This window comes from Falco peregrinus, chromosome 2 (genome assembly GCF_023634155.1).
Source record: "Falco peregrinus isolate bFalPer1 chromosome 2, bFalPer1.pri, whole genome shotgun sequence".
Taxonomy (NCBI): domain Eukaryota; kingdom Metazoa; phylum Chordata; class Aves; order Falconiformes; family Falconidae; genus Falco; species Falco peregrinus.
The window spans coordinates 81,922,833-81,937,511 of NC_073722.1; the positions used below are offsets into that span (position 1 = coordinate 81,922,833).

Sequence of the window (14,679 nt, forward strand, 5' to 3'; positions counted from 1 at the left end):
TGAGCCTAGAGTCTCAAGATCTTCTTTGAGGGCTTAATGCAAGGATCCTTCTGGTGAATACTGAGAGCAACTCGATTTAATTGAGCATTGCTTTTTACCTTTTATTCACATTAGAGATTATTTATATATATATATATTGCAGAAGCAAAACCAGTGCAAATCATCGTCACCTTTCAGAACTAGCAAAATAAACCCCAAAACATTGATGAACTGCTGCATAGCTGCTTCAGCTTCTACAGGATATTCTTTTGCTGTACCGTGTACCTAATGTCAGGCATTGCAAAAATTCCCACTACATCATCCCTGCTAATTTAGACTTCCGTCTTTCCACTGACATATATAATCTTTTTCCATTAAAAAAAAAAAAAAAAAAAAAAAGACTGGACCTTATTTGGTATAGCTATAGGTGTCATACAGCCGGTAATCACCTTATGGGATCAGAAGGGGGTGACAGGTTACAGTGCTCTGCCTTGTAGTAGGCTTTTTTCCTCAAAATTTCCCACCTTTCCTATCGGTGCAGCTTCAACAGTGGGAGGAATGGTAAGATCATTAGTACACGAGATGCATGGCAAGCATTGATCAGAGCAGACATCTAGTAAGTGCAGCAGTTAAAGCACTGATGGCTTCTTCTGAGCAATCTTTTCCATGGGGTGGACTTTGTTGCCACTGCACAGTAACAGAATTACCCAGTGTATGTAATTACAGAAAGATGTTGGCATAGGCAGGTCTCACAAGTCTATGACGTAAAATCTTGTCCCTTGGAAAATCTGTTATTAGTTAGAAGTACACCGTATCTAGAACAGCTAATACAATACCTGAGGCTAGTTATCACGTAGGTCCTGTTACTCTGACCAGGAGCAAGTACTGCAGAACTTTTCAATAAACAAAACTACGTAATATGCAACCGGAAAACATTGGCTGTTCCCACGCAGCAGTCAAGGGACAAACAATGTAGGAATTCAATGAGAAATTCACCATTTTCCTAAATAAAAGCTTGACTTTCTTGCCTTTGTTCTCTTCCATGTGTTGATATCTTTTATTTGAATGTAAGCTTTCAATTGCTGCTTTTCAACTTGCCTGAAGATCAGAAAAGTGAAAAAATATCACACACACCTTCTCTGCTTTTGCATCTCTCCCCAGTTGTGTCAGCAACAGAAGGGCTGACCTTCCTGACCACAGCAGATAAATAATTCAGACAGGAAACACACAAAAAGGCAGTCCCACAGCCCAGCCAGGGATGAAGAGCGAGGCAGCGCTGCAATCTTTTTCATGGGAGGCGAAGTTCAAAGGACTGAACTAAAAAGGTCCAAAGCCTCCAAGGAAAACCCACATATAAAGTGCACATTCCGTCTTGTTGCAAGTTGGTGACCCAGCTTGAAGAGGGTTAATATTAATGGTGACTACTCCTTGGAATACTAAAACACACTAGACCCCTCATGGGAACCTAAGCTTGCGCTTTCTACAAAGCTGCTTCACATGACACCATATCCCTAATAACAAACTGCAAGCAGCATTGAAAAAAATCTACTGAAACTACAACCTAAATTTACTACCCAAAGTCAGAAGTACAAATATGCAAAGAGCTGGAGGGTCCTTTGAAATTCTCTCTCTCCAACCTCCGCATAAATTTGCCAAGCACGTTTTAGTCTTAGCACCTCCTGCATTAAAATCTTGCTGTGGCTAGTGGCTGCCCAGAGTCAGGACAGAAGATCAGTTAATGCAGAAAATGACTCCAACCCATTAAACCTTTGCATCTGAAAAACTTAATGAATTTGTACAACTAAATGGATAGACTTACGTAAAATCAATGATTTTCCAACCGCCTGTGAAGCTCAAAAAATATGTGTGTTTCTTTACTGAACTATCCCTAACAAACAGTTGCACGTATATTAAATGCTGTAGCAAGCACCTCTCCTTCTTAAATGTGTATGTTAGAAGCTGTAGCAGAAAGGTAACCTAGTTTTCTTTATTTACATGATCACTTATGAGAGTTTTCATTCTAACATGAAAAATACACTTTTTAAAGACTTTCCCTGGTGAAATCTAGGGCATGTATAGAGGCGGCTACATATCTGAAAGTTAATTGGCAAATTAAAATTAATTATAGAACCTCGTGCTTTGCAAGCATTGCATTTTTTTCCTTGAACATCATTAATTCAAGGCAACATAAATGTCTCTTCCAATTAAAAAAGCTCTGAAATTATGACTGGTGCCAGAGAAGAATCTGACCCCGAATGGGCTGCCTGAAACGGAACACGTGGGCGCGCTGACGGGGATCACAGGCACCGCTGCTCCAGAGCCCGCCTTTGTTTTCCTGTTACAAAAAATGTGTGTGTGTATATATATACTGCTTATATGAATCTCAGAATCAAATTTACTTGTTAGGGATGGAAAACGACTGAAAAATAAGTGCACCTTCAAGCCTATATAAAAGTGTTTTCCTTAAGTAAAAAGGAAAATCCGTCAGTGCAGTTCTGTAGGTAACTGATGAAATCATTTGCCTAGGAGGGACTTTGTGATTTCTCAGGTGCAGAGCTGGTATTACTTTCATTGTATTAAATGAAACCAACCCTACAGATTGTAGGGTTACAGAACTAAGACAGACTGAAGTCTATCAGAGAATGTGTATCCTTTTTATTATTATTACCATAATAATTATGACTTGTATTGCTGTAAGACGATGGAGATACTGCCATGGACGCAGTAAACCTTCTTCCCAGTTTAAAATCAAAGAAAATGTACTTTCTAAGTTGTGCATCTCTGCAACGCACACGGAAAACCCCCCAAAAAGATTTAAAAAAAAAAAAAAAAAGTCAAAATTATACAAGGTTCAGCCTAGTCTGAGCTGCCCACATTTCTTTTCCTGGAGCAATCTGGCTCCAGGGTCAGGTCACTGGTGACATTCCTCCTGCCTGATGAGCACCGTTTTCTTCCGGAGCACCCTCACCCCCAGGCAGGAAAGGCAGCTGAGCACAAACAGGCAGGGAAGAGGCGGTTGGGTTTTTTCTCTAGAAAAAGCCTAAAATGCAAAAGAGGAGGAATGGGGTTTAGTTTCTGAGTAGGGTTTTGTTTCTAAGCACAGACTAAAATCATGACAGATAGGCCAACATTTCCCCCTGAAATCGTAATTTCAAGTTAATGAGTTTTGTCTAGAAAAAGTAGTCTGCATGATTATAGTCAAAGATGAAGGCAAACATTATATTTGGCTTCTGATGATGTACCCTGGGCTGAAGAAAAATTATCCTTTATATTTGTGGCTGGCACATAGACCCAATACAACTGTGAGATGATCCCAGTGAAATTTGTGGTGAAAAAAAACACATCACAGATGCCTAAACATCTTTAAATTTATCCCTTTCAGAGTTTCTTTGCCAACTTTTTCCCCTCAAGCAGCGACTCGCATAATCTTTTTGCATTTTTTCTTTCATTTGTGGCACAGCTCATAGACCATCTTGCAATGCAATAGAAAAGGAACTAAGAAAAGCCTGGATCTTTTCCTAATGACATTTGCCATGAGACTTGATAATTTGCTTCACCAAACACTTTTGAAGTAAACATTTTTATCCCTGATCTTATCTGGTTAGCGAAATAACTCCTCCGGATCAGCCGGATAGATGAATTTGGGGAACACAAAGTTGGCAAACTTGATTAGAAACTTGGATATTGTATTTTATCTGACACTTCTAAGTCAAAATAAACAAGAATTTTCCCTGTTCCTCTCTGCTGAGCATTTGGCATGTCTTCTCATACCACAGTAGAGATCCACAATGATCAATGTATTTTTATGGATTTCCATGAGGGGAAGAGATATTACCCAAGGGAGTATATGGGATACAGAGACTGAAACCAGTATTGCCATATAAAACAAAATTTGGGGGGGTTGCCATATAAAAAAAATATATTTGTTTTATATGCATTATAAAACAAATACAACAATTCATGTACTTGAGAAGCTTTCTTTAAATTTTTATACTGATGGCATTTGGAAGCCATTCTCAAAGATTACTAATAAATACTGGAGCTTATTGTTATGCACGAGCCTTTAAAGGAAAGGTACCATTCCATTTCTGACTAGCAGCCCAATAGGGAATGCTAATTAACCCCTCACTCCTTACTGGAAAGTGCCCAATTATCTTTCTCTCCTGTTATCATGCAGCTCTGCTTATTCTACTTCTTATTACTATGAATTTTACTGCTCTTACCCATTATTTTATCTTTTGTGCTTCCAAACCTTGCTCTCTCAATTTAAAGTATAGATTTTATATTTTTCTGACATTACCTCACTTTTCCCAGTTTCTCAATCTTATTCTTAAAAATGGCACAATGATTTCAAATTCTTTTTCCCCAAATAAATAGACTATAACAGTAACTCTGTACTGGAAATATCACCCAGAACAGTTTATGTCTAGTGAAGTGATACAGTACTGAACATCACTTATTGAAATGTGTCAAGCAAAAGACAACGCCACATGTGTTACTTACAGTTCATGTTTGATATCCAGGAAAGCCAGTCCTAAATTTTCCCTGTTGTAACTTTTTAATTATTTCTGCAATATGCTAAGTATTTTTTTAACTTTCTGGAAATAAACTGATAATCTATTTTGATCCTATCAAGGAAACAGACTGTCTGCCAGAAAAATAGCAATGATACAGGTAATAAATGCTGAAATCATCATCTCGTTATCATGTTCCTTTCAGATTATAAGAGAGAGGGAAAGCTTTTGATTCAAAAAACTAATTCTTCTAGCTCATAAAGCATTATCCACATACCTCCAGCTTTCCTATGTACTTTACATTCCCTTTCCTCTTCAGCCGATTAAAAAAGACCCCCACAACCATCACAAACCCCACCAGCAGACACTGTGAAGAAGGCAGAACTACCACATCACTGCATCCTACCTAGTTTTTCTTTGCCTAATTTCAACTAGTGGAATGCCACATGAAAGTAAAGACCTGAAGTAAACTTGCTTACAAAAGAACTATAAATTCTAGAGCGGGACTGTAATACATTTTAGTAATTTATTCAGTGGATAAGTATCGAATTATTACTGTAGCTTACATGAAAATTACAAGATACCTGTGATGCTCTGTTAGAGTGACTTGGACTGTATCAGTCAAACAAACTTTTGTAAACTTTTCGCACAAAGTACCTGTGGAAAGAACAGCTCATAGTAAGCTAAGGTTAAAAAAAAAACAAACAACAAACCCAGCGTTTAAATGTTGTATCTTACTCATTTCCCTTAAAATCTAATGTCCGTTCAGAATGTCTGTGACCACCACAGAGAGGGGCAGAGGTAGCCCCAGGGACTGGCACAGCCCATGCACTCTTTCAGCCCTTTTAGCTATTTACAGAGTCCCTATCACTCTGAAGGCTGTACTACTTTTCACCTCAAGGTTATGAGTCTGAACCCTACACAAGCTCACTGCTGAGCCAAAGTCATCATGGTTTGCAGGGCTGTATGAAGGAGGTGGCCAGCACCTTCTCCTTCATGGTGAACATCAAGTGATCCAGTGAAGCCCCAGCCAGAGCGAGATTTAGGGTATCGCAGACATAACCCCGATTCTGTCACAAACTTGCTGCGTGACCTGGCCACACCACTTCTCTCCTTCTCCATCACCTTTCTATTTAACATGATACCCTTTTCGGACAGTTCCGTCACGGGTACCATGGGACCCTGATTTCAGCTGAGCTAGTCAGTAGCCATCAGCACGAACCAGAAGCCTAGTTGGGAGGCCAGAGGTGGTACAGAGAAAACATAACGACCCCCAAGCTGCTGCTGACCACAGACCACTGTGATCAACAGCCTGGCCTGCCCTTTTCCCTGCGCTGTCCAAGACATCTTCCCCAGCAGTCCTGACATCATTTTGAAGTGCAGTTCAGTAACTGTTTCCACCGTGTATTCCAGCTGCATGTCTCTTAATTCATACAGGCATACCTCACCTAGACAAATTAAGTAACCCAGTAATGACATGTAATTTCTGAGGAGGGACTAGCATGCACTGAGTTAAATAGGCTTTTAAAGAAAATGGGAAATCCCAGAATAGGGGGAAAAATACAGGAGCATTTGAATCTTTTTTAAAAAAAAGAATCCACGTTTTAGGGAATGAGGCAAAGAAAACGTTTAGAAAACATTCGATAATACTTATCTATTAATACTACTAGTATTTAATCTATACAGATTTAATCTATGTACTCTTTCCTGTGTATCTCAAAACACAAACTTTTTCAAAGTAGGGACCAATTTTCATTTTCCAAATCGCTAGCTGCTTCCACCGCAGGAAAGCAGCGGGCTAAAACCAAGAAAAGCTCCAGCCGCACTGTAACCGCTGCGGTAATCCCTGGGTTTCAGAGCCGCCGCCGCCAGCACACGGGGCCGGGTTTGCCCGCCCCCCCCCCGGGGCTCGGCGCCGCCACAGTCGCACCGGCCGCCGCAGCGGGGTCTGTCCCCGCGGGGTCCGCCCGCGCCCGGCACGATCGCAACGCGGCTGCGGGTGGGTTACGCCGGCGCTGATGTCCCAGCCACAGCGGCTTCCCCGAAACGGCACTGCCACTGCGTGCCCGGCACATCGGGCAGCTCTGCCACGTTACCGACATGGTAAAAATAAAAAAAAAGTAATAATAAAAAAAAAAACAACCCAACGACAAACAACAACAACAAACCCCTAGCGAATTAATTCCAGAATATTCTGATCCCGTACCAACACTTGCCGGTACAAAAGGCACCCATTAGCCTTAAGTGGTACCAGTTTCTCTTTGAATAGCCACCGCTTGGCAGCTGGTCCGGGGAGCGCTCGCCGGGAGTACCCAGCCGCCCCCTCCCCCCGGGCGGGCGGGGGGCGCTTCCTGCCCCTGCCGGGGCTCCTGCGTGGGGCCGGCACGGCGAGGCGAGGCTTGAGCGGTTGCAAATGGGGGAGGGAACGCGGGGGGTTGTTCCTTCCCCCCCCCCCCCCCCCCCGCCCGGGTTGAATTTAAAGTGAAGTCGCTGCATTGTTCCAGAGGCTCCGTGCCCCCATGCATTGACGGGAGCCGCGGTTAGCGGGGAGTTCTCATTCCTGCGTTGTTTGCTTATGGAAAATAAGGGGGAGTGACACTGGGAAAAAAAAAAAAAAAAAAAAAAAAAAAGGAGGAAAGGGAGCCGGGGAGAGAGGGAGGCAGTGCTCGCAAGTGCAAGCCGGGACCCTTGCCCCGGCCCGACCATTCCCCGGATTCCCCGGGCTGGCACGGCCGCAGGCCGTCGCGGGGCTGTGAGCGGGGCCGTGCTGCCCCCCGCCGCGCCCCCCAGCCACCCCGTGCATTTCCTCGCCTGTACACGGACCCCGCCCGCGGAGAGCCCCGCACGCCCGGCCGCGGACATGAGGCTCCGACTGCTCCTCTGCATCGCGTTCCTGCTGCTGGCGAGCCTGCTCCCCGCCGACGGACAGCGGCCAGGTGAGCGCTGCCCCGGGGCCGGGGCGCTGCCCCCGGGCTGCTCCTCCGCTCCGCACCCACCGCGCGGCCCCTGCCCCCGGCCCAGGCCGGCCCCCCGCCGCGCACGCCTGCGCTGCGGTTCATCGCCGCGGCGGGAGGCGGCGGCACCGGTGCCCTCGGGGCCCCGGGAGGGCTGGGGCCGGCCGGGGCTCCGGGGAGGCGGCGCTGGCAAAGCTGCTGCCGAGAAGCACCGCCGGCGCGGGAGGAGGCACCGCAGCCCCCGGGCAGGCGGGACCGGGACCGCTCGCCCCCGCGCCGCGGCCAGCGGCCCCCCCCTCACGCCTTGCCCCCTCTCTCCGCAGCCAGCGTGGCCCTGCGCAGGAAGCCCCACCGGCACGGCTGCTCCCACCGGCGCTGCGTGCCGCTGCACTCCCGGGTGCCCTTCCCCTGAGCCGCCAGGTAACCGCGCGGGACGGGCGGGGCCCCGAGCGGGCGCCCCCCAGCGCACCGGGTCCCCCCGCCGCCCCCGCGCTCACGCCCTGGCGGGGGCGAGCGGAGAAACCCTGATCCCGCTGGGGTGGACGGGCGGCCGCGCTGCCCCGGCGGCCTTGGGGCCGTGGCCCAGCTGCGGGGCGGCGTGAGGCTGCGCAGCGCGGCCGCTGCGGGGGGTGCCCCGGTGGCACGGGGCGCGGCCCTCCAGCTGAGTGCAGGGCAGCGGCGCCCCCCCCCCCCAGCGGTAGCATTCACCCACTTCAAAGGGGGCTGCAATTCTTAATCATTGTCAGCGAAAGACTTTGAGCTTCTCGGATGAAAGGCTATACAAGTGCAAAACATTAATGCTTTACAGCTGATGAGGGGGCATATACATTCAAATACGGAGTGCCTGCAGAAGCACACAGGTAGCACATGCAAATAGGGCAAGCATCAAAAGGACACCGAGGCGCTCTTGCAATTTAAGGATGTGTAAAACACGCAGTCAGTAGTTTTGCATCTTCTTAAACTCATGAAGTATTAAAATAATGTTGTAGCCCCAGGCATGACAGGACCGTAAATAAATGATGGCAGGACCTGCAATCTTGGGGACCCAAGATGTTTCCATTTACTAAGCGGTTGACGGTGAAAAGTCAAACTTTTAACAACCCTGTGCCAAGAATCTTGCCAGTGCATAAGCCGCCTTGGTGGAAAGAGCCTGCACGCTCCCGAAGTGGCCCTGCAAAGCCAGGCACCGTTGGCTACAGCACTGGGCTAGGGACGCGTGGGGTGTGCGGAGGGGAGGGTACACTGGCACATTTGCGAGGCTGCAAAGATTCCTCGTCTGCAGTGCCATCTCTGATGGGCTGCACACTGAGCGGCAGAACTGACCTGCAAGTAGAAAGAGGGACATGCCAGAAGGATGCTTTACTGCTGAATGCCATGTCTCCTCAATTTGGTCAATTCAACAAGAGACAGACTGAATGAGATTTCCTCATCAGTCTAAGCATAAACCTAAAAAGATAAGCAATCAGATCAATTCATTCAGCATGCAGAGACTGAATGACAGGGACAGTGGAATTTAGGGCCAGAGATTTCTTGAATGATTCTGAATGGCTTCCTTCAGTTCCTCAGGAAAGTAAATTTAACTCTGCTCTTCCTGCAGTTCAGCATCCATAACCTGGAGACGGTCTGTGCAGAAAGTGTCTACTTTTTCTCTAATGTGCTCTGAAACAGTATATAACGCATTTTGCTTGAGACTGCAGTAGCTGCACAATACACGTGCACTTAACGTAGAATTTTTTTCCCTACAGAATATGAAGATCGAAGGTATTTTCGCTGTTACCCCCCTTTTCTGTGGGGAGCCAGTTTATCGCAACACATCAATGACAAAGCAAAACAGTATACTTATTAATTCATAATACATTTTGTAGACATTTAGTTAAAGATAATTCCACTTTCTAAAGCTGTAGAGAAACCCATAAAGCTTGACTGGGGAGTAAGGGGTGACAGGCATCTGAACTCTTTAACTCCAGCCATCGTTGTGGGTGCTCAGCTCCTTTATCTTAAGTAGGATTTACCATCTACGGTTACATTCCCTTCCAGTTTTAGTCGTAATTCAGCAAATATTTACATGCCTGGGTAACTTGACTCACATGAGTAACCTTACTGATCTCAATGGAGTTGTACATATGGATAAAGCTATTTACAGATGCAAACAGGATGGACCCTTAAGCCTGAATTTCAACAGGTGGTTGGAAACCGGGATAAGCATAGCAGCCCCTTTTTCACAACAACATCTGAAAAGATGAGAGGATTGAACTTGATTTTCATCAGTTACATAGGCAAAACATGGGACAAATTAAAAAAAAAAGGAAGAAAATCTTGTATTGGAAGAAGCCTTCTTGCGTTCTGCTTTTTGATTTTTTTTTCTTAACCTTTTTAAGCTGAAATTTCCAAATTAAGAAACATTACCCCAAATTTCAACCACGTATTTCATAAATAATAATTTTGTATGAGACATTAGACTACTAAATCTCTCATTAATGGCTATTTCTCTCCTTTTTTCCTCCCCAGCAAGTTCATAATGGGCTTTTCAGTGTTTTAAAGAAGCAACAATTAAACCAATAGAGAATTTAGCCAGAAGTCCCGATCGACAACAGCCGACCTGATAGAGCCACCACAGCCTATCTGTCGCATTCCGCAAGACCTGAAACAACGGCCACTGGCTCACACCCTAGGAAGTGGGGAGGAGAGGGGGAAACAGAGGGTGGTGACGGGAGGATGTACCTGGTTGAAACATTCTATATAAATTCTTGGGCTGTCATAACAAGTGAAAGTTAAAAACCAAGTATCAGGTACCCAAGATGGATTTCCAGTGGCATTAAGAAGTATCTGTCCAAGGGGATTCTTAATGGTCTGTTACTGTTCAGACTGACAGTACCTGCATGTGCTGTTGACATTTCAGGCTGTTTAGGGTGAAATAATGTCAGACTTCAGCACAGAACCGTGAAAGTCCATTTTTTGTTTATACTTTTATATTTCAATAATATAGACATATCTGTTTTAACACCTAACATTACATCTTTATGGAATTACTTTAATAATCGCGTAGAATATATTACTGTAATAGTACCAGAGTCAGAACCACACTAGTGCTCCTACTGGCTTCACATATAGTATGCATAGTAAGAGTTTACAATGTAGGAAAGCAAAGCAGAGTATTATCCCTCCTTCTGTGGATAAAGAATTGAAGCACACAGAGATAAGAGATTAGCCAAGGGTCATGCAAAACTGATAACTCGGATCTCTCAAGTCAGGCCTTAAGGTCAAGCCCATCCTCCTGTTTAATGAGCTGTTACTGCAAAGCCTATCATTTATTTTCTTAAACTGGGCTGCCAAACCAGACAGCTAAAACATACTTGAAAATTCAGTACTACAGAACTATTTGCTTAATAGCAGTTTTCCTAAAATACCCACTACAGTATTATAAATAGAGCACAAAAATAGACCATTGAAAAGAAACCTTTGTTTGGTCAACCTCAGCGTTGCACAGTACTCTATTCCTGTAATTTAAATGAATGGGATATTTGTAACTCGCACTACAATGAATGAGAACTTCAAACAGAAAGCAGGCTGTTCTTTCCAGCAGTGGAGGTCAAGAATACGTTGAGCTTTTATTTTACTTTTTTTTTTTTTAAAAATACACGTTTCACATCTCCTTTTTGTATCAGCAGAAATTGCAAACCTACATATAAAGGGAAAACACGGCAGTCCTTTCATTAGCAGAACTAAAACAAACCTGAAAATAAGTCATACCCAGATTTTTCAGTTGTTGCACTAGACTTGAAATGTCAATATTTTTTGTAAATAAAAAAGATGAGCAAAGATCAGCAGTGTCATGGCTTAAATCCAGTATTAGAATTTTGTCTTGCAACACATAGTTTCTAGTAAGTGAAAAAACAGCAATCGGGGAAAACCGGATAGCTGAAACTTTCTAATCAGTGTCTGTATGTAATCCTTTATCTCTAAGAACTTGAAACCTTAATCAGATTCATACTGGCAGAGCTTAACAGGACTTTCAAACTTCTCTGTATAGAAAAAGAATTAGAATTTAACATCACACCCTGTTATGGAGTTTTGGCAAATCATCATGCAAAGATTTGTTAAACTTGCCTATACCAAGAAACAGCCCTGCAGGTAAACCTTTGGAGTTTTGAAAAAAATGCAGTTTTCCAAAATTGGGGGAATACTACCACTAATTTAATTTTTTAATTTATTTAACTTAGCTTTCATAGATATCCATGGCTATCTCTGTTTAGAAGTACAGGTAAAGAGTATGGGAAAGCAAGAAAGGTGAAGAGTAACTATTTAACAGTTCTGTCTTATATAAATGAGTATATGGGCTTAATGTGACACTGGCTATTTGGTATAACCATAATTATTCAGTTAACTTTGATAAAATCTTAAGAAAAACATAAGGTCTCTATCAGAGAGCTATATATGCATGTTACCTTACAGATGTAAAAAATAAATAAACCAACATTTACCAAAGCACCCTAGATGAAGCCCGTTGTCAGCCTACAAAATTATTGTAAATGTCTGTTCTTTCTAGACATGCTGCTACCATAAAATCTTTGAAAAAGACATTGAGTGTGATCTTTGATAGATAAGTTTATCAACTAGCTGGTTGATTGTATATTTTGTAAAAAGACAGTATGCATTTCAAGTAACATCTCATTTTAAATAAACTTTGCACACTTCAAAATTTATGTTCTTCAGCTGTCAAAGGCAATGCATCTAAAGAATATGGACAATTTATCTAGTTTTCCCATGGATGCATATGGAATCTGTGTGTGAAAACTCTTCTAACTCAATTGGTGACACAAATAAATAGTAGTTATTCATGGAAACATTCTTTTCACATTTTCTGAAAGTATGAAATTCTGGTAAAAGCCATATTGAAAGAACTTAGCTTAAAACTACTGGTTGGTGTAATCACAGCATGCTGTAATGTGACGTCATGATACCATGCTAGGATTACAGCAGAAGCCAAGCTATGCGCTGTCTTCCTGCCTAGAGTAAGTACGATTTTTAATTATCTGAGAGGGTTAAATCTTGAAATCGGGATGTTCTCACAAATTAAAAGGGCCTTATTTCAGGCAAAAAAAAAAAATGAGCTCAGAAAGTGGTCTGAAGCATAGCAGAAGCTAAAAAGTGCAGTAACTTCTCCCATTAAAGGTGAGATACTGTAAATAAATTTCTAAGTGCTAGATGTCTTGCACAGTGGAATTAGAGAACCAAGTGATGCTACTACAGCACAGTATGTTGTGACATTAAACTTCAGTGGGAGCAGGGCTCCAAAGGACCTTGTTTCCACCTGATCTGGACTTGGCTTTGACTTCCTTGAAACTGCCTGTTTTCATTTGATTTGTGCAACAACAAGGTTAATCTGGTAAAACCAGTTTTGCATGATAATGGTGTGATTACATATATAAACATGAAGCATTTGGACACAGTGCTACAACAGCTGAACTGACTGAACTCCCCATGTGCATGTATGAGCACAGGTTTAAAGGGAGTTTGTACAAATACAAATTGCTGTGTATTGAAAGTCAGAACTGATGTTTGCACGGATGCAATCTAACAATCAAGACTTGATCCCAAAGTAGATAGATTCAGACTTCAAACTCAAAGTAGATAGATTCAGACTTCAAACTCAAAAAATGTGAGTTTATAAAACTTAGAGGTAACTCCTTGTCTTGTAAATAGTTGTTAAGTGGGAAAAATTTAAATTTTATTTGAAATTCAGTTTCATTAGGTCTTGTGTTAGCTATTTTAGAATGGAATACAAAATGATGTAACAGCAGGTCAACAGGAAATAGAGGTAAATGTAAGGCAGTGGTGAGAAACAGCAGATTAGTGTGTTCCCAAAGGGTAATAAACAATTCACCTCTTCCCTTTCCAGTATGGAAAAAAGGAAATTATAGAAGAATAAAGACTGGAAATATTTCCCTTACGCCACATACAGATGCTATAAATATCAGTGTCCGTACACATAGCCAGATTTAGCTAAGGGTCACATAAGATTTGTATCAACATCGATCAGGGGAAGCATTAGTATGCTAAGTAAGTTTCAAATGTTTGACTCCCATGGACAAGTAACGATTAGCATACTGATCTCTCACTACTGGATGGCCTTTATCTTTCTTGCTAGTGAACAGCTGCAAATAGTTGTGCAAAGCAGGAAACACTCCAGCAGTGCAACCTGTCTTTAGTTAGCAATAATGCCTAAAAGCCTAACTCATTCCAACATCAAGGATGCTTTTTCATGTCTGGAGTTACCCCAAGGTTAGACTGTTGTCTGCCCAAGTGCCTTTGGTCCTTGAAACAACTTTTTTTTAGATGAAGAACGACCTTCAGTGGGGCACACCTGCTTAACCGCATTTCCATGTAGAACCTTAAAAGATTTTCAACAGGATTTTCACACTTTCCAATCTGATTTCCTTTGTGAGGTGAAATACTGAAGTGTTTATATAGAATTTCCACTACGAGCTATTCAGAAAGACAAAACACAAGTACTGATTTTTTTCCCCCTTATATATAGTGTGCATTCACAAGAGATCATCATAATGTCTTTTCTCTGATGTGTACAAATGTTTAGCACATTTCAGCATTTGATCTAGACATTATTAAAAACCTCACAATGTGACTTTTTTTGGTCAATGCTGAATCTTTTATATTTCTTAGGGGGCCTGAAATACTTCTTTTCCAAAACTTGAAAAACACACATTGTTTTTCTCCAGAAACAAAAAGCTATTGGGGTACAAACAAAAAAGTTACTAAAAAATAAAAAAGATAGCATACATTTTTTTTTTTTTTTTAAATGTACATTTGCAACATACATTAAGAAACAGTTCTTTTCCATTTTCTTGCTGCCTGGTTACAACCCACTAGATCTCACCAAGTTAAGACCATGTACCTGCAAATACCTGGGCATTTCAGCAGCTGTAATTACACAGAGCACCACTAATTTCTTCAGCTGTTCAGAATCACACGGGTTCACCTACATGCAGGTTTGCCACGCCATGCCTGAGGCCGTGCCGGCAGGGAGCAAAGCGCTGCTGCTCCAAACCCCCACATCCACAGGGCCATGGGCTGGCGCTTTTTCCTGAAATGTGGACCCAACGCTTTACTGCTTAGTGAGCGTGTGATTTCGCAGCGGGATCCAGCCTGCAATGAGGTGCTGGTGCTGCAGAACAGCCCAGGCCACAGCACTGGTGACAGCCCAACCTGAGGCT

The 14,679-nt window shown here is 43.1% G+C and overlaps 1 protein-coding gene and 1 long non-coding RNA gene across 2 annotated transcripts; one reads left to right on the forward strand and one right to left on the reverse strand.

Annotated features, from left to right (window-relative positions):
* Nucleotides 1–407: 407 nt before the first annotated feature.
* LOC114010222 (uncharacterized) lies at nucleotides 408–6,877 on the reverse strand. The gene is made up of 3 exons (XR_003551590.2): nucleotides 6,700–6,877; nucleotides 5,078–5,150; nucleotides 408–3,008 (listed from the first exon to the last, which is right to left on the reverse strand). It is a non-coding gene; the product is annotated as an uncharacterized LOC114010222 (long non-coding RNA).
* A 255-nt stretch (nucleotides 6,878–7,132) lies between these two features.
* APELA (apelin receptor early endogenous ligand) lies at nucleotides 7,133–11,946 on the forward strand. The gene is made up of 3 exons (XM_055795642.1): nucleotides 7,133–7,429; nucleotides 7,771–7,867; nucleotides 9,956–11,946. Exons 1-2 carry the CDS (start codon nucleotides 7,354–7,356, stop codon nucleotides 7,857–7,859), a joined length of 165 nt encoding a protein of 54 aa, XP_055651617.1. The 5' UTR covers nucleotides 7,133–7,353; the 3' UTR covers nucleotides 7,860–7,867; nucleotides 9,956–11,946.
* The last annotated feature ends 2,733 nt before the right edge of the window (nucleotides 11,947–14,679 follow it).